Consider the following 19,602-nt stretch of genomic DNA (forward strand, 5'->3'; position numbering starts at 1 on the left):
AAACTATAGCCACTATAAACCCAAGGGAGATTTCATGTTGTCTCCCTAGAAACAATGTAGTCTTCTTCATTAGTATAACAAAAAGAGGGGATTCCTGCTCTCACTATGGCTCAGAAGCAGCTTTCTACAACCTGTATTTTCTGTTTTTCTTTAAACAAGATAAACTGATGCAGTAGCTGCTACAGCAAACAGGTCACAGGACTTTGAGAAGAATATTAAGGTTCAAGAACCTGCAGCTTTCTATGATAAGGAGAAATAGATTAAGAAAGCATACGCAATAGTTCAAAGGCTTTAAGCTACTATCAGAAAAAACATGAGTCTGTCAAACATCACAAACTCCCCACAAGATTACAGCCAGGTCAGTGCTTCCAAAAGGTCCTGAAGTGGTATCAAAATGTTCATGCTCTCTTCCTCTCTCCTTACAGATTTCATACAATTTCCACCCCCCATACATCCTTGCACTGTAATCTGACAATCTATTTTTAAAATGTTATTTTAAACTAGTATTTGCAGGCAACAGAAAGCACACAGGCCAAGGTAAGTTATCTTTGAAATTTCTCTGTTTCGAGATGAGAGAAAGAGATAAATCCCACACTTCACTCTGAGTTTTCACATGTAGAATACCTTGATATCTATACAAAATGCCATGAAAAAGTGATCATTGAAGAGGATTCAGTAACAAGTAGAAACCTCCTCATTTGGCCTATACTATGAAATCATCCCAGAAACTTCAGTGTTCAGTTAGCTCAGTAATCCTGAACAGTATGAAGCCCTGACTTGACATAAACATTCCTTCCCCATTTTGCTAGCAGAGATAGAAGACTTCACCCAGGTTACAGCCAAATCTCAGGGTTTTTCAGCTAAGGCTTCAAAATACAGGCTTTTGTTCCTCCTCCGGTGTAGGACGTCATTTATTATTTTGCCTGCTCCTCTGTTCCCACGATGTTACTGACAAAAAAACCCACAAAACAACCCACCCGAACTGAAAATGAAGTATGTTTAAAAGCTTTTCAGCAGTAAGAATGCAATTAATTATTCTGAACTAACAACCGACTTACGGAGATTACAAATTTGGACAGACAGAAGCGCTCCCCCTCAGCTGACCAAGAAAAAAAAAAGACACAACATTTCCTTCCTCTGTCCTCGGTGAAGTAGCTCGGCACCTGGCGGGGTTTATACTTAAAGAACATTTAGTAGCTCTCCACGCGAGGCGTCCCGAGCCCTGGACCAAACGCCCCGGCACGGCACTCCCGGCTGCCCGCCCGCCGCCGGGCTCGCCCCGCTCCGGGCCCTCACGCACGCTCTCGCTCAAAGCCAGCTTTCCGCTCTCCGCCCGATGTCCCCACGGTTACCCGTCTGATGGCTGCTGCTCCTTTCCAGGCTTTCTGGGGAGCGGTCGCGGGCTTTGTCCCGGCCAAGCGATCTGCTGGCAGCGAGTCCCGCCCAAGTGCCTCGGGGCCGCGGAGCCGGGGGGAGCGGGCAGCCGGGCAGCGGTGGCCACCGGTCCGGAGCGCTTCCAGTAAACGAGCCGGGACGCCCTCGGCCGGCGCGCCCGCCTGCAGCAGCCTGCCCTGAAGCAGAGCAGCCGGCGGTAGCTGAGCGGAGGTGACTCAACCGGAGCCCTCCGAGCGCTCCTTACTGCTCCCTCGCCCGAGCCGCGGCAGCGCGGACCTGGTTCGGCGGCTCTCCCGCTCCCACCCCAGCAAACGAGACGGACTCCCGGGCGCCGCGCACCTGGCGGGCGCGGGGGGCGGTGCCCTCTCGGCTCCGGTCCGGTGGGCCGGGCCCCGCAGCCCGCCGCAGCCCCCCGCTGCGTGCCGGAGCCCGGGCGGCGCCGCGGGCGCTCCGAGGGGCCCCGCCCGCCCGCGCCGCGACTGACGGCCCGCCAACACACACACACACACACACACCCCCCCCGGTTGGCGGGCAGTGACCTGTCCTCGGCCTCTTCCCTGGGTTTAAGAACTCGACTTCCACGATTCCGCCTCCCAGATCAGCGCTGCAGCAAAAACGAAGTTTCCCACACGCAGCCCGTTTGCGGGCAGCGCAGGCTCTGTGCCCCGCTTCACACGCGGCACCGCCGCGCGTCAGCAGGCCTGCGCTCACCCCGCCGGGGACGCGACGGTATCTGTGCAACAGGCCCGCGTATCAAATGCATTTTCTAAAGCAAAGCGCCAAATAGCTGTAAAGGATCGAGAGCCACTGCCGGAACAGACGACTAGTTAACCTCCTTTTGTAAAGTGTACCCTTTAAAACAACCAGGTAACTACAGACAGAACATCGATTTTTAACGAATTACCTCAGGCACCTTCAGCTGTACCACCGACTCAGCCAAAGAGCTTTTGCTTAGACAGAAATCAAGGCACACTCTGCTGACTTCTACAGCACTGTCTAGATCGAATTTTTCTTTATCATTGTGTTTGCCTCTTTCCTGCTGGCTCAGTCTTCCAGGCCTCCCGGACGATGTTTCTCTGGTTTTGCCACAGTTATTCCAGTTGTCCAAAGCAATTTTGTTAACGCTGTTCTTGCCCTCTTGTCAGAATTCACAAGCCAACATTCTACAAACCTCCTCACAGCTACCCCACTGGCATTTGCTTTCCAGAGCTATTTCTCTGCCTAACCAAACATTTAATGGATTTTGACATCAAATATTTGTTCCCTGCTAGTTGTATGGTTGTTCTGCTTTGGGAGATCCTCTTCACGCACTATTTTCTTTTCACTCTAATGTTCAGTCCTTTCACACTCTTCTCCATGCTTACCAGGACTAGTTTTAATAAGCTGCTTCTGATGTATCTACTTCAGAGCCTGACCACGATGTCGCTAAAGTTGTGGTCCTAAACTATATAAATGATAAATGTCATTAAGAAGCAGATTATTCATCATCTAGGATCTCTGTGTATTATCAAACCAATCAGCAAAAATAAATGAAACTGTGGTATTCTCACTCCAAACAAATTAAGCTACGTCCAGTGGCAACAGCAGGATTAAAATTCTGCACAGTGTCTTACCAAAGTGACATCTCTGGGTATCAGGTAGAACTAGGACATCTACCTCTCTGTAGTTTGGGGTTTTATGCATTGTCCAGAATGCTGAATTTTGCAATCTGAGCTATCTAAAACATCTTGCAGCAAAATGAATTTTTTAAAAAATTAAACGATTCAAGACAGAAAGAGCACTGAACCATCCTTTGAAGCGTAGCTAAAGCTTAAGAAACATTTAGCTCATCAAGACAAGATTCTTTAGCCATCACGTATGTTGCAGAAGTAGGAGAGGAAAGTTCTTGGAAAAGTCTGAGAATTTTCATAGATGTGAGTAGAATCTTTGCATAAGAAAGCTCAAGTAAGGTGAAGTTTAGTATAAAATAAGAGAGAAAGAAAATAAAGGCAGAGAGTGCTCAAACATGCAGTAAGTAAAGGAGACAGAAGATTAGAAAATTAAATTTATGGTATGGGAAGCTCACAGTGGCATTTCTGACTGGGCTCCCCTTCCCACAGCAACCCCACTTTGGTTCCTTAAGGCTGGCATGAGCCGGTGGAAAGCATTTTTACTGTTGTTATTGCCATGCACCTTTTACAATAATGACTTCCTGAATGGAAAAGTTGAGGTAAATGTGAAAGACGACAGCTTCCCAAAGGATTCATTCACTGGTGCTAGGACATAAGTCACCACCTGTGGCATGCTGCTGGACACAGACTTCTACACTTACATAACTTTCTCCCCTCAAATTACAGAAAATTACAACAGCATACTGACACCAAACAGAACCTTGAAGTTCAGATCAAAATTCCAACCGATTTCACACAAAATGAGACCTAAACACATAACAAAAACTCACTACAATCTTTTTTTCAAATAAGTTTTTCCCCAAATGCAATGATATTTGAGCTAGTGATGAACTAGGAAAGCTATCAAATCCCAAATAGCTGATGGCACTCTGCTTTTGTCATTGCCAGTTGTGCAAAACCAGGTAAGTATTGAGGACAGAGAGGTACGAGAAATGTTTCAGGCACAGTGACGGATTTCAGAATTTCACTGCCACAGGTAACAATGTATGGAAACTTCCCATGGGATATTTCAGACACAATCTTTATTCAAAATGTACCTGGGGAAGGGAGGGGAAGAGCAGGGGGACAAGAAAGGAACCAGAAAGCTCAACAGACTGCGATCCCATCTTGGACACCAAAATGCCTCACTAATATGTCCTGTGCAAGCAAAATGGAGTTATGGTGAGATTACAGAAAGAGGAGCTGAAATACCTGCATTACGCTTTCTGTTCTAATATTCTGACCCACTTACTTCCTGTATGACCTCTACTTACATTTTTGTAACATATGTCAGAGTGGCAGATATTTTTGACAGGAAAGACTGTACAGTACTTTATCAGCTTATCAAGTGGAAGATGCTACTGAAGTGCACACTATTATTTTCCAGAAGTGCACACTATTATTTTCCTCACTTCATAAAGGAAAAAGTCTTGCTTCTCTAAGTCATACATTCCACAGTTCGGGTAAAAAACAACTAAAAGCATGCCGAAACCTCAGATCAGTTAGCACATAAGATGGTCTCTATTGGCTGGTTCTAAAAACTCAGGAACTTTTCAGGCACTGTAATTACATAGGAAGTAATGTCATGCTTCATTGTCATGCTTTATGAATAAGAACTAGAAAAGGAGTAGCAATTTCCTCAGTAACATGACTGGGTGCTAAGTAATGGCACTGGTAGCTGGGCAGCCCTGCTAAACTGTGATTACTCTTGCATGAGTCATGACATCCTTTTCCTAGGAGTTTTGTTCTGTCTTCAGATGAAATTAAAAATTGGTCTTTGTCCTCACATATGACAATCTACACAATCCATCCTTGTACATACTTGATGCAAAGCTGTTAAAGAGAATTTGCCTGCAACCTGTAAGAATAAAGAATTCACAGGACTGCCTACACTAGCCATATTAGTTGTGAGTTTGAATTAAGCCAGATTAGATTCCTTGTTGCAAAATTTTTGTTGTTTTCATACTTTATGTCTACTTTGGAAATGGGTTTAATGAGATGTGGGATGAAGTCTGGAAGCACCAATGTCCTGAAACAAGCACACCACCTCTGTGAAGCCCTCCCCATCCACACTGCATGTTAACCTGCCATACCCCTTAACCATCTGTTTATCTATATGGCATCATGCTGTCTGTGTATACTATGCCACAGAAATGTCACTGGTGAAGTGCTGTCCTTTGTGACATCAGCCTAGGGGAAGCCAAGAAACCAGCAGTGTGCTGGCCATCGCTGGCCACACATCACACACTGCTCTGGCCCTCTGTGGTCACCCTTGACATCTGCTTTCTGAAGGAACGGAGTATGTACAGGTGCATTTTTCCACCTAGTGCAAAGACGCCTACCCATATGAGCAGCTATCTGAACAGATGAGTGAGAAGGAATATAACTGGGACACAGGTCCCAAGACCTCTGATACTGTAGCTTGCATACCTTATTCGTGCCACGAGTTGGGTGATTTGACAATTCTTCAGAGACCACTTTCAAAATGTGCCTGGCTTACGGTAACAAAAGAGGATTTATTGAAACTTTTCAGTTTGATCTTAAACATCAGAATTTCAGTCATCCTGAAATAATCAGGAGAAAATACATCTACTTGAAAGGCGCTGCTGTGCAGCTGCAATGATAAAATGCAGAAGTAACTACACAAGATGAGGACGTGGTATGCATGGATTGCTCACACAGCAGTGCTTGTAGATTTTCTGATAAACAAAAGTCAAAGCAAGTTTCTACTGTAGACTAGTCTTAGAAGAGAAAGGAGCCAAGCAAGAAAAATGCCACATTCCCTCAACTCCCACAGATGCCACATAGATAAAATAACAATCAGCATAACTGTTGGCTAGGAAATCAAGTTTATGCACTGTAATCAAAGACATATCAGGCCAAATTAGAATGACAACACGAGGTGAAAAATGCTCAAGTACTTGAAATCTGAAAATACTTAGTTTGCAAACTATAAGCTATGGCAACTGTGCTTTCCAAGCTTGCCCCTGGCTGCCAGCTGAAAACAGACAAGTTTAGTCAGCAGCTATCCAGACCCCCATAATAAAACTACCAACATCGTCTTACTACTTGGTCTGTCTTGGGCCTGGAGACACAAGATCTTTCAGCAACTCCCAAACAGCTATCTGTCATGAGTCAGAGTCAAGAAGCTTCACGATCCCTAGCCTCAGAAAAGTTTGCAAGCAGAAATGTCCCACAGCTGATCATCTGATCATACTGAAAATAACACTGCAGCAAAGCAGGAGGGTTTGAGGAGTTACATAAATCTTAGCTCATTCAGTGACAAACTGGAGCATGAACATGCTCTGGCTTGCTGGATTTTCTGGCTACAGCCCGTTTAATTTTTTGCAGACCTAGAAAAGTGAAAACTGGATACATATAATACCAGATGTCTGATCCTCATTTATTACTGGCTAAAAACTTTAGTTTGACAAATCAGTATTTTCCAATGGAAATTGGTTTACTGTTAAACTCCTCTAATCTACAGCTCACTACTGTAAGTTGTAAGTCAGAAAGAAATCAAAACTTTTGGAAGGATTTGGAAAAAAAAAAATCACTACAGCTATCAGAAGTTCTCAGTTACAGAATTCCATGTGATTTGAGTGAGCTAGTATCAGCCACTACTAGAACCAAATAAACTAAGTACAGCCCTTGTCATATAACACATGAAAACTGAGTATCATCTTTAACAAAAAAAACCAATTAGTAATGATAAAAAACTTGTAAAAATAAATTATTGCAGATATTCTGTGACAATAACATGCTGTGTTCTCCCCCTCCCCCGCCTTCTATTTGGTATTGAAAATTACATCAAACAACTTGTGCTGGCATAGATTAGACAGACCTGTTTCAGAAGTTTGAAATATGTGGGTAAAACTGCACTAAACCTAGTTTTCTTCTATTGAATAGTTTTGGTAAATGACATATTAATCTGGAAGACAATACCAGAAAGAAGTTGGACAAGGTTTTATGGGTTACTTTCTACCAGGGGGTCTATTTGCCTCTTCTTGCAGCGGAAGAACTGTTACTGCGGAGCTAAGATTTCCTTGTAAGCTTCTGTTTTTCCATGTTTCTGTAAAAAGTCTCAAATACAAGAGAATTAACACCCTCTCTTTGCATGTGACAGATGTTGGGGAGTTTTTCATTTCGAACATAACTGATGCAGAGAAAAGGATAAACAGAAGGCCAGAAAGTAGCAATAAACAAATCTGGAACTTCCAACAGATGAAATGGTACAGTCAGAGGTGTAGCTTTACAACTTTGTAACAGCATCTACTTTTTTGACCCCTTCAAACAGAAATGGCAAAAACCTTCAAATTCTTGTATCTCTCAGTGAGAGCAAAACAGACCACACAGGCAGCAACACCACCTCTATTACGCAGACACAAGTGTTCAAAGCGGCCTCCTCTCCATCTATTGGCAAAGCTACCAGAATATTTTAGCACTAGTCTGGAATCTGCCAGGTTGACACTACATACCACTGCTCCAGAGCACTCTGGTTGTGTTTGCAATGTTTCAAAGAGAAGTGAAAACCCCAGAACTAGTAAAAGGGCTTTACGTGAGAGTGACAAAGGCAAGATATTTTTATTTGACAAGGCAAAACCAGTTATAGCTTTATGCTAATTATTTTGGCCATCTAATAAAAACACATGAATGAGTCCCTCAGTTATTTTACACCTTAGTTGAAGATGGACTTGTCTCCATTTATATTGCCCCAAGCACAAGCAAGGATCTGTACCGCTTGCTCATTTTCCTTCTTAACAGCACACATCTTAGGTCTTCTGTATAATGAATGGCAAGGAGAAGACCCACATGGCAAGGAAGCACTTCATATTTAACTTTACTACAGCAGGGCAAGAAATACAACATATGCAGAAACAGTTATTTAAGAATTTAAATGCAAAATCTCTTTGCCCCATCAAAAGCAGAAACTTACGGAATATTAATTACATTTAATCTAATTCAGGTTTTGTGTATTATTTTATATTCACCCATAGTAAATTATGTCAATGCATTTATTTTATTTATATCCATGAAGACTGGCCTTCTTTGTACGACAAATAAAATTACAAAAAATCTAAATATATTTCCTACTAAAACTGCAATCTCTCTGTATAAGAAAACCTGTACAAGACAAAAAGGAAAGATTCTTTATACTTTCAGCCTCTCAAAGAAAAACACTCCAAGATATTAATTAAATCATATTAAGCAATAAAATGCTATTAGCCAGAATTCAGCTCAGTAGAAGGTGGTACTGGAAAAACAAAACTCTAGCTCTTAGAACACCTCATTAAAAAGCCTTCTTGTTACTTAGCTTTCTGTATATTTTTCCACTCATAACTCAACTAATGATGTATAGAAAAGTACATAAAGAATATTTGCAAATGTACACAAATATTTTAATAGTCAAATGGTACAAAGCTTTCAAAAATAATTCTATATTTAAATTCATGGTGATAAAGGAACCAAGAAATATCTTCCACATCTGGTAATATCCAAGTAATTTTTTTTTATTATATCAAAATAGACATTTGCATTTATATTTACATCACCCTCTCTACATTTCTACCGCACTGAAGGAGCTGGTCACATAATGGTGGGATTCCTCAACACATCTGAAGCATAATTTATTCTTCTACTATAGATCATAAGAAATTATAATAAAAGCACACTCCTAAAGACCGTAGCACAATATGGCAACATGATTAAATATCACTCTGCCCCAATGCCACATAGCATCAAACCCTGCTTTAGTCGTATTAGAGGATACTGAGAAAACCACGGTTCCTTCCCGGAGCACTACTCCAAGTACTGGGCTGTAGCTTTCAGGATGTCTGTCTTGAACTGCTGAATTGTTACAGGACAGAATGCTATGCTTCATGCTCTGGGAAGGAGGACTGTTTTGTCAGTCAGATTCACCTAATTTGTCATCAGATTCTCTCATAGCAGAAGCAGCTACTTCTAGAAGAGGATATGCTATTTCCTGGCTGCTTTGCAATGCCAAACAAACATTTCTAAGACAACAGAAAGGTGCTAGATAGTCACTAAGAACATTCCTGTAAGCACAGCCAAAAGCAAAGCCCATATTTTCCTTTACTTGGGAGTGGTTTAGTACCTGAGTTTTGGATGCATCTTGATTCCATATTGGGACAAGCCCAGGCAAGCTGCAAGCCCCACCCTCTGACTACAATTTCCCTGGAACAGAAAATAAAAGGTACATCTTAAAGGAGTCACAGCATGCTATGAATACATGAACGGATGCTGGCCTAGATGGCAGGACACCGAGATCCAGAATGTGCTGCAGTGTGCTGCAGTGCACATCAAAAGCTAAGTCAAGATACAGGTAAAAGGATTGTGGAAAGAGCATTTATGGGTCTTCACTTTCATACCTTTTTGAAACTTTATTTTTATTAGATTAACTGCTTAGAGGCTGAGAAAGTATTCTGAGAAAGCACTACTATGGGTTGGTGTGCTCTTTCATGTTTCACTTGACACCTACTTTGCCACTATCTGATACAAGATCCTGGACTTGAGCAACTATCAGTTTGACTCCATACACAGCCGTGTAGTCTTCTGTTCACGAAGAGTGGTAGGAAGTACGTTCAGAACTGGTAACAATTGCACTTAGGAAGAAAGTTTGCAGAAATTTGAAACATTTTTCCACTTGTGTACTTTGATTTGCAAGGAAATGAAAAATAGTGACAAGCCCTAAGCAAATATTTGAGATCATAAGGATTTAGAGAAAAGGAAACAAACACTTTCTTGAAATATAGAAGGCTGCACTCAGAAGAAGAGATGAAATGTTCCAGGCCACCTGCAGACGTAGCTTTTAGGCCTAAATTTATTCCACCAGCTGTCAGCACTTGCTGAGTGATCTGCCAGGAAGTCAGCCATCCTGGGATATCTCTCCAATTAACAAAAAAATATAGACACCTACATAAGGCAATTCAAATTGAAAGTGGACCGAGTTATCTGCTGAGTTCATCTGTCTCTCTCCAATACCTAGAGGGAGCACAAAGTGACTGGAACACCTTCAGCTGTGGTTTCACTTTCGGCAGCGGGGCTGTTCCAGCCACCAGGGACACCTCTGCTGTCTCTTTCTGGGCCATTCACACTTGTACAAGTGTTTGCACAGCTGAACACTTGAGCTGGCACGGGGACTTGATCTGGAAGAATATGAGGGGGACAAGAGTTGGTTTTCAGCCAGATAACTTTCCCAATGGGTTCACCATGCAGCTGCAGGATAGTTTTACTGACAACAAAAGGGATGACACAGAGGTGGGAAAAAGCAGCTAAAGGAAAGCTGAAGAGGGCACAGGCTGCTTTGGCTGGCATTTTGGAACCCCAGTTTCAATTAAGGTCAAGAGTCAATGGAACAGCAGCCTTTGAGTTTTCTAATAGTGATCAAAAATATCAGACCCCTATTACTCAAAGCACTGTTCCACTATAAAACTAATTCTGCTGGACTAAAGTGGTTTAACAATTTTGAATTGTTATTTTTCTACTGATTCGCTAATCCTACTCATGTCAAATCAGCTGTTCTGATCACTTCCCTGCGGTTGGCTGGCATAAGCATAGTGTAAAAGCATAAAGGTAGTGAACTTCGTATTGTGTACTCTGCCTGATTCAACAGATACGTGATCACGTGCACATGTGTGATCCAGGTCAAATGTGTTGTTGGGCATTATGTCAATACACAGATCTTGGTATTAATTACTGTGGAAACACAGCCCAAGTAGCTAGACAGGATGAATCCAAATCTTAGTGCATTGAGACGTGTTCTGTTCAAAGTAGTTTCAGAACCAGATAGTATTTTAGAAAACAGAAAATGTTTTGACAAAATTTTCCAAAACTTAACTTCACGATACAAAGAAATGGTTAGTGCTATAAAATTAACCTTGTAAAAATGCTTACACATTAAAGTGACATACCACATCAAGCACTGTCTGGAAACTGTTGAACCAGCAACAAATGCAATGCTGTTGTTTAAAACTCAAAATAACAGCAAACAGAATAATACAGCCCTTGCTCTGTACTGGTAGGTACATGGGCAGAACATAAGTATTTATTTAATAGAATGGAAGTTTTTTTTTTTTAATGTTTTTTTCTAATGTGTGACTTCAGTACATTTTAGTGCTGAAAACAAGCATTTCAGTAACTGATTAGGCACTTTGCTCCTAGACACAGCACTCTGTCAAAGACAGACACAAAACAAAACCATGTCATAATAGGCTGGAGACTAGATAACAACCATTAGTCCCTACCGTGAAAACAAAACAGTCTGCACTCCTGTATGACTGACTGAACAGACCTGGTTTTCAGCCTTCCCAGAATTCTGTAATACAACAGGAAAAACTGTCTAGGATGCAAATATCCTGGTGTAAACAGAACAACTCAGAGATCAATTTGGCTCTATTTTTTCAAGCACATAATTCAATTATGCACTTAATTATTTTCATTAGCCACAACCAGAGAGTGAACGAAAACATTGCTCACCAAGATAAATGCCTATAAAAATATGAACCACCACTAGTTTTACTAGAATTTAGCTTAAAGGATTCTAGCACTTCATTGCCAAAAAAAAAAAGAAACAAATGCCATCATGCTGTCACCTTGCAAGACTTACGTCCAGAGGTCAAAAAATATATACACTCCAGTTTGGAGATAAAATGTTTGACTCAAAGTCACTGAAACCACTAGCAGTACAGCAAGACTAGATTTAGCTCTACATATCTGAAGCTGAACAATCACGAGTTTTAGCTATATTAATAAAATCTGGGATGTTCCAGTGAGTTGATTGAAATGTTACATAACCATCTATAAATCAATTCATCGTGTGAATGACAGTTTGAATAGCCCTTTCCTCTGAAAAAATGTTACATTGAGAACTGTGATATATTCCTTACAGCAGTACCTGAAAAGGTTACAAAATGCAGTCCCAAAGCCACATGATTCTAATTCAAATACATCTAGTTTCACTGTAGTAATCAACTTGAATAACTTCCTAATCTGTTCACAGTAGCAGTTACAAAAATGTCTTATATTCACATTTTAAGAAAGTTAAACCAATTAACTGAGAAGTTATGTAATTATTAAAAGAATTTTGAAATCCTCAGAAAACACTGAGAAAATACACCGATTTACTTGTACACAACCAGTTCTAGTTTCTTCTGAAAAGTTAAAGTAGCTAAACACATTTTATGAATATTCGATTTCTACATGTGGTTCAAAAGTCTTTTTATCTTGACCAAGAGAGGGTAAAAGCAGGAATGTTAGCCAAGTAAATCACTGCTTCACATCAAATTTGTAAAAGTTTTGGGTAGTGATCTTCAGAATTATTGGGCAGACTGCATAATACTTGTTATCTTGCTAACTGTTCTCAAAATATCCTGTACAGTAAGTCATAGTTGAATAACATCTCACTATATCCTTCCACTCAGAATAGAAGGCCTTACAGGGCTTGTTCCAACTCTCACAAACTTGAGCTGAATTTTGATACTGAACTGATACAAGCATCATAAAAGTAACAAAAAATGTAGTGATCAAGTCTTCATTCATAGCGAAGTCCCAAACAGAAAAGTAGGGTCATGACTGCCTAAGGACTCCTCCTCTCTCCTCACTAGGGATGAGGTGGCATGTATACAAAATAGCTTGGTTTTAGACCTTTAGGTATGATCCTTCCCAGTGAGGAAGACCTTTGTGATACAGTCTTCCATGAATTATGGTCTGTTAACGTTACTGTATACTGTTAAGCCGAAGACTGTGAGAGCAATAGAAAGTGAAAGTGGAGCCTTTTCTAAATGACAGCTTCTAGAAAAAGTACAGGTTGTATTATTTTTTAAAACCCTGCCAAAAGATTAACGTTTAGCTAGTCTTATTATTGTCTGTGTAAAGTACACCTATAATCTGCATTCAGAGCAGTATCCTAGGCTGAATCAGAGTATTAGCTTATCATCTCTTTGTAACAGGAAAGCTTGGGTCACCTTAACTCATTCTCTTAGTGTTTAGGAGACAACATGGAAATCTTACCTCTCCTTTTTTCTATGTGCTGAAGCAGCAGGATATTGGAAATTATGTGTGTTCGGTGGACTTGATTTTCAATTCCCATTTTTCTAAGATCAGCTTCTGTATGATGGAATAAGTCCTGTAGCAAATGCCAGAGTAAGGAACATACTATACCTATTAGTCCAGGAGAATTCAGATTTCTTTCAGACAGATTTGTTGTTTCTGATACAGTAAGCTACGTAACAGCAAACGTAAGTATATTTATGTGTTATATGAAGCCCCTTTGTTATGATAAGCTATGTCATTGAAGGGATGAATAACTTTTCTTCCAAAACATTAATTCACTGTCTCTAAATTTTTTTTCTCTAAACAAAAGTGGTCAAGATAGCTGGAGAGTTTCTAAAAGCTATGACTCCTTTGTATAAAAACAATCCCAAAAGGGCTACTATGCCAACTGCATAAGCTAATGAAGAAAGATAAATTTCAGATTGAACTGAGGGGCGTAATAATATTGGAAAGGAAGGTTCTGGATAATCAAGAGGATATTCACTATAATTTAAAAGATAGCATGGGTTGTGACACTGTTTTGAAGAACATGAATTTCCAGATAATGCATTTGGGTAATCAAACCTGAAATGTTCTCTTTTATTCCCCTTTCTCTCCACAAAATTGTTACAATTTTATTTTCAAAAGGAGCTGTTGAATAACTCAAGGCATTATTTATAAGTCAGTACAAAATTTCAATTTGATGTTGATTTATAAGTACGTACAAAATTTCATTTGATAATGACAACTTTCAAAGCAAAAAGAAAACACATTCAAAGCAGAAAATTTATTATCAACTGTTTCTTTTTATTTTTACTGTTCTGTATTTTCACTTTAAATCAGATAAAGAGAAACCCATTGGACGTACTCCATTTTGTTACTGGCAAGTCATATTACTAAAAGTGGCCTTTCCTAACGGAAAATTGACAAGTCAGGCCTAGGACCCTAAAACACAAAATCACATTGTTTCACTGTGTAAATAAGACAATTGACACAGAATTTCTACTCTAAGTGAGCCATTGTTTTTGAAACTGTAATTTTAAAATCTTTCTTTCAAACTAAAAGCACTGCAAAAGAATGACATTCTTTGATTTAGACTGAGTAGTCCTCTAATTGCTGAAAGCCTCACTTTTTTATGTCACTAGCTACAACTGTTTCAAAAGCTGTTAGGGAAATTTAGCCGTGCTGGAAAATGTAATATTAAGTGTTTCCTCAAATAATATCTCATACGTATCTAATAACATAAAAAAGGAAGTTGAATAATTATTACTCTACCTTATCCCTTTCTCAGTCTAACCAAATGCAAAAATTGGATTTTTCAGCCTTGGCAACAGCAACAGAGGCTCCCTCCGATTCTCTCAAAAAAAATCCAACACCCTGCCCCCCAAACCCCAAAATCTTCCTCCAAGAAAATCCATACACAAAAAAGTACAAATGCAGTATGTCTGCTCTTCACACTTCAGCAAAAAGCTTGTAAAGAGGAACACAAAAAAGAGTTGGCGTTAACTCCAGTACTGAACAGCATATGCTTAGGGTAACACAGCGGGAGCTTTTATAGACACATTTCGGGGTTTTTTTAGTAGCTTTAAAGAACTTGCTGCATTTTGCAGCAGACAACACTAATATGTGAAAATTTTATTTGTCAGGGAGAACAGTCTCCCACCTTGATGTTTTCTTTCTTCATTCAAGATCATAAGCACTTTCTGGTCTGGCTTAAGAACTGGTTAGAGCAGTTGACCGAAAACCAAAATCTCTGTCTTCTACTGCCATGAATTTACTACTCAGCTAAGAACAATTTAATTCAAGAAATGGTGCATCACTGTCCTCCTCATCAAAATGGATATAATCATACCTTCTACTACAGAGATAAAAACACCAGTGTAAACAGTTATTAGTAATTATTTTCAAAAGTAGAAGACATCAAAGGCAATTACTTAGACTTTCAAGAACTTAGAAGCTTGGTTCAACATGGTTCTTAACTGTATGCCTAGTACTAAGCAGGTTAGTAAGTATGTGAAGTCAGGATAAGTCACGCATTTTCTCAAATTGAAGTTTTGTTTCAGGAAAATATTCAGCTTGGCTGAGGAACTAAGAAATGATATAACACTTGTAATCTGCAGATATTGCAGAACTGAAATTCTGACTCATGGCCTTGAACTTAAAAAGAGTCCATTGTATCCAGAACGATCCACTAAGCCTATTTTCAAGTTTTGCACTTCAGCAAAAACTTTTTACAGGCAGCTTTCAGGCCTGGTAAGCTGTAAAGTGTCTTCGCTGCAGGTTTTTTTTTTCTTCGTTAATTGACTGTTAAAACACCTGTCCCATAGTTCTATATTCCTGTCTTCTGTGTTACAATGGTAGTATGAATCATATAATAACATTTTCTAACGTGCTTCTAAGTGTTACTGACTGAGTCCATTTGGGAAAGTAGAAAATCCTGTCTTTTTCCTAGTTGTGACAAATTCTACATATATTTAAAGTCCTTTTATTTTTATTTTGCTTGGATTATGAGATTACCATGACGCTCACCAAGAAATCTGGTATACAAGCAGCACAGATGTGACACAGAGCCAATGTTAAATAAATTTCCGTGCCATTTCATGAAACTTTGATTAGTGACAAAAAAAATCTGTAAAAAATTTGTTTTAATGGGAATCCATTGATATTATGGGAATCCATGGATATTTTGAGTTGATGAGAACATTCAGTTGTATTTTTTACATTTATTTTCTGAATTAAGACTACAGTGAGACAGAATTAAAACATGTCAAAGCAGCATTAAATTGATGATATAGTACATAAGTGCCAATAAATTTGTACATAGACGGTAAGAACTGAAAACACAAAACAAACAGTAATGAGGAAACTTTGATCAAGTAAGACCTGCAGGAAAAGGGCTTCCCAAGAATTTCTAAATAAATTTCTAGGGATCTTCAAGATGACTGATGTAAGGTCCTTCTGTAATATGGTATTTACTCAATAGAGAAGATTATTCTTAAGCCACATAGTATCCATTTACCTATAAACAATTTCATATAAGAATTGGCACATAAGTTTACATTTTATCTACTTCTGAATTTTAAGAAATAAACTTAATTGTTAACATTTGCAGAATAAAAGTTATCGATGTGTTCTTGCTCTGGCAAACATGCCCATTTGTTACAATCTGAGACAGCCAAGGCTAATATAGGACAAGCAGCATTAGAAACAGCAAAATGTTCATTTTAGCTAGCTAACTGGTAAGTGACTATTTCTCTGTGAGTTTTAGTACACAGTTACAAAAAACATTGGTTTTATTTCCCCCTTTTCTAAGACAAAAGTAAAATATCAACCTTTAGATTTTGCTCCGACATTATATTATGCAACATTAACCACTTGCATTATATCATCTTGCTTAATATTTTCTCAAGAATTTTACTGAAAAAGCCAATTCTTACCTCTACAGCATCTTATTGTTCAAAGAGTGTGCAATATTCTGCAAGACCAAGCTGGGTCAGCCAGTTAGAAACGGGTAGATAGTTCATTATCTGTTCCCTCACTTCACAATGCTTTTGACGCTGAAAAACAAAACCAAAACCCAATTACAAATACTATTGCTTAGGAATATTAAATGACTGAACAACTCAGAAAGTGCTTAATAGCATAGAAGTTCTACCATTATGGCCAGAGAGATTAATACTTTCTTTGCCGCTTGGTAATAAGTAGTTATCTATGAATTAAGATTATTACATGTAATTCACTGTTTCATTGTAATCCTCATACAAACGGAATGTTGAAGACTATATTTTGTTTAGCTCTCACAACTGAATGAATCTTTTAGAAGATGAATCAAGACTCACTCAATACTGTAGTATCAATTAAAAAATACTCAGCCTTTATATTCAAAGAGAATGTTCCTCAATATGTTCATTCAGTGATAATGTCCTTCTTAACTAACTCACTCATATGACAAAACAGTATAAAACGAAGAGCAGTATCAAAAAGATCAGTGTTATCTGTAGGAATATGAAAGAAGTGAATGAAACTGCATATTCTGTAAGACAGTCAAAATGAAAAAGATTCTGTGGTGGGTGTTTGTCCAAGATGTGAACATAGCTAGAGTCAACCTGTGATGGAGTATATCTGCGACAAAAGCAACTGAGAGATTGTTACAGTTTGTACAGTTTGGTCTCCATCATGATGTCATCTGAATTTGAGTTAACTGTAAATAAAAATACCTTTTAAGGTGATTTTTTTTTCCAGTTGCTAAAATCAAATAAAAGATGGACACAGTAGACACAGGAATTAGGATGGACACGATAGACACAGGAAGACAAAAGACAGACACACAAAATATTCTCCCAACATCACTGCTCTGTGTAAGCAGTTATGCAAGATCTACATAAACAAATACTTTAGCTTCCAAAGAATTGCTGAGTTTGTGAAGATACTTCTATCTGCAAGTTTGAGCATATCCTAAACAAATTCAAGGATGCCCAATTCTAAATCTGCAGCTTGTGACCTGAACATTTCCCATCAGAGCACTGGTGCCAGAAGCAGAAAAAGCTCGTGTTCAGACATGTAGTGCCTTTAATCATGTCTGATACTTTTTTTTTTTATTTGAAGATTTTCCTCTCATCTATACTTCAGGAAAAGTACTTGCTCACTAGCTCTGTATAAACCACCTGGAATTACGACTTTCCAGCCACAAACCACTTGTTCCAACACGTCTCTACCCTGAGCACGTGACAAGAAGCTGCCCAAAGGCTGACATGTTAAGGTCAGCAAAGAGCCAGTGTTGCTTTCTGTCAGATAAAGAAAGCTGTTCAGCATTTTTATAATTCTTGGAACACCAGAAAAATGCTGAAGCTTTTATTATTTTTTTTTAAATATAAATTGCAAAACCAAAAATACTGTCCTGCAGAAAGGCAGGCCACAGTATCAGTATTACCTGTGTTAAAGTACACTATATGCCTAGAAATATTTTGAAAGCACTTAAATTAGAACAAATACCGCTGGTAAGACACACAACGTTTTGGACCAGATACTGTTTTAGAAGCCACTATAAATTTTGCTTCAGTGGTCAACTTTGGAAACAAGTCAAAACGGTTAATCTTCAGAGACACATACACCATTACACCGCCAATGTTGTAATCCTGGAACTCGTCACTTGATGATCTATTAAAGAACAAACCTGCTCATTGGCAAATCACATTGTGAAATCCCTCTATCCTCCACTGGAATACTCTGCTATACTATTTGCTTTATTGCAGGTTTTTTGTTATTGTGAAAATATTGTGGGTTATGGATGACAAATATACATCTAAAGAATGGTGGTATTCCAGTAACTAAGAGCATCTTGTGGAATAACATCAATCAGAAAATCCCAACATTTAATGGACACACCACAAAAGAATTTCTTTGAGGAATGTTAAAGCCACAGAGAACATTCTTCTGTGAGGCAAGGACAAGCTCAGCCACTGAAATCTTTCACTTACTGGTTTGCTTTAAACAGGTACTTTCAGATTGCAAGATGGTCAGCATGAAAGGTATACGATTTTCAGAGGTAAAAGGAAAACACAGCTATTTGGTTAGGACATTAATGAGCAAAACTCTGGAGAAATAGCTCTTTTCTGGTTCATACTCTTCTAATTCAGTGACAGACTTTAATTTTGTTGTCATAAAGGAATTTGTTTTCAAAACTGTTTAACAGCTTCACCAGGAATATATTTTTTAAGACTACAAATTTTATATTTCGAGTATTTAGCTTCCGTGCTAGTACACGACAATTAAAAAAATATCTACAAGAATTGGTGGAGAGTCACCACACTTCTCATTCCACAACAAAGAGAAATTCTGCACTAAGCATGAAAGGAATCCCAGAATTTCCACAGATCAACATTCTCTTTAAACAATACAGTGATAAACAGTGGCTATCTAATCTTACTTGGCCAGCTGCATTTGCTCTGTTATTAATTTATACCAAATGAAAAGAACCAACCAATCAAAAAAACCCCACCAATAACCCCGTCTCCAAACCCCCATACCAAAGGAAATTCAAGTGCATGCAGATAAGGATGTTAACCTTACATGACAAGACAGATAGACACAAGATGGTGAAGAAAACTAAAAGAAACATTAACTCAAACATCTCTTACTTAACCAACATCACACTGTTAATTGGATGCAGGGTACAACCTAGTGGTCAGGACACAGGGTTAAGAGTAAAATAAAATTACAAAATAAATTGTAAAAGATCCTAAAGATACTATGAGAGCTGGGTTTAGGCAGAGGGAGTTTCTATTATTCTTCTACTTTTACACTATTTATTTCTGAAAATAGGATTAACTCTTGCTTAGGGCAGGTAATGCCAACATTTTTTAACATCCAAAATAAGACTATAAGCACACCAGCAATGTGTGTGGCAGATGTTGGGCACATATTTTTTCCCCACAGAGAAATGAATATCTTTCCTTTCCAGAGGAAAGGAGGAAACAAAAGTATAAAATGACAGCTTGTATTGGAGGGC

The 19,602-nt window shown here is 39.0% G+C and overlaps 1 protein-coding gene across 7 annotated transcripts in view; it reads right to left on the minus strand.

Moving 5' to 3' along the window:
• Positions 1–16,631, minus strand: part of BCAR3 (BCAR3 adaptor protein, NSP family member) — a 78,840-nt gene extending 62,209 nt beyond the window's left edge. For 2 of the 7 annotated variants that reach the window (XM_075424932.1, XM_075424930.1), the window contains exon 1: positions 1,353–1,426. Coding sequence is in view for 1 of the 7 variants with exons in the window: in XM_075424937.1 (XP_075281052.1) it covers positions 9,160–9,187 (28 nt within the window). In the remaining 6 variants the exon portion in view is untranslated. Of the gene's footprint in view, positions 1–1,352; positions 1,626–1,934; positions 2,009–9,159; positions 9,203–16,531 lie in introns of those variants that run through there. The other 5 variants (XM_075424933.1, XM_075424935.1, XM_075424936.1 and 2 more) reach the window with 5 other exon arrangements.
• Positions 16,632–19,602: the final 2,971 nt, after the last annotated feature.

This window comes from Opisthocomus hoazin, chromosome 6 (assembly GCF_030867145.1).
Source record: "Opisthocomus hoazin isolate bOpiHoa1 chromosome 6, bOpiHoa1.hap1, whole genome shotgun sequence".
Lineage (NCBI taxonomy): Eukaryota > Metazoa > Chordata > Aves > Opisthocomiformes > Opisthocomidae > Opisthocomus > Opisthocomus hoazin.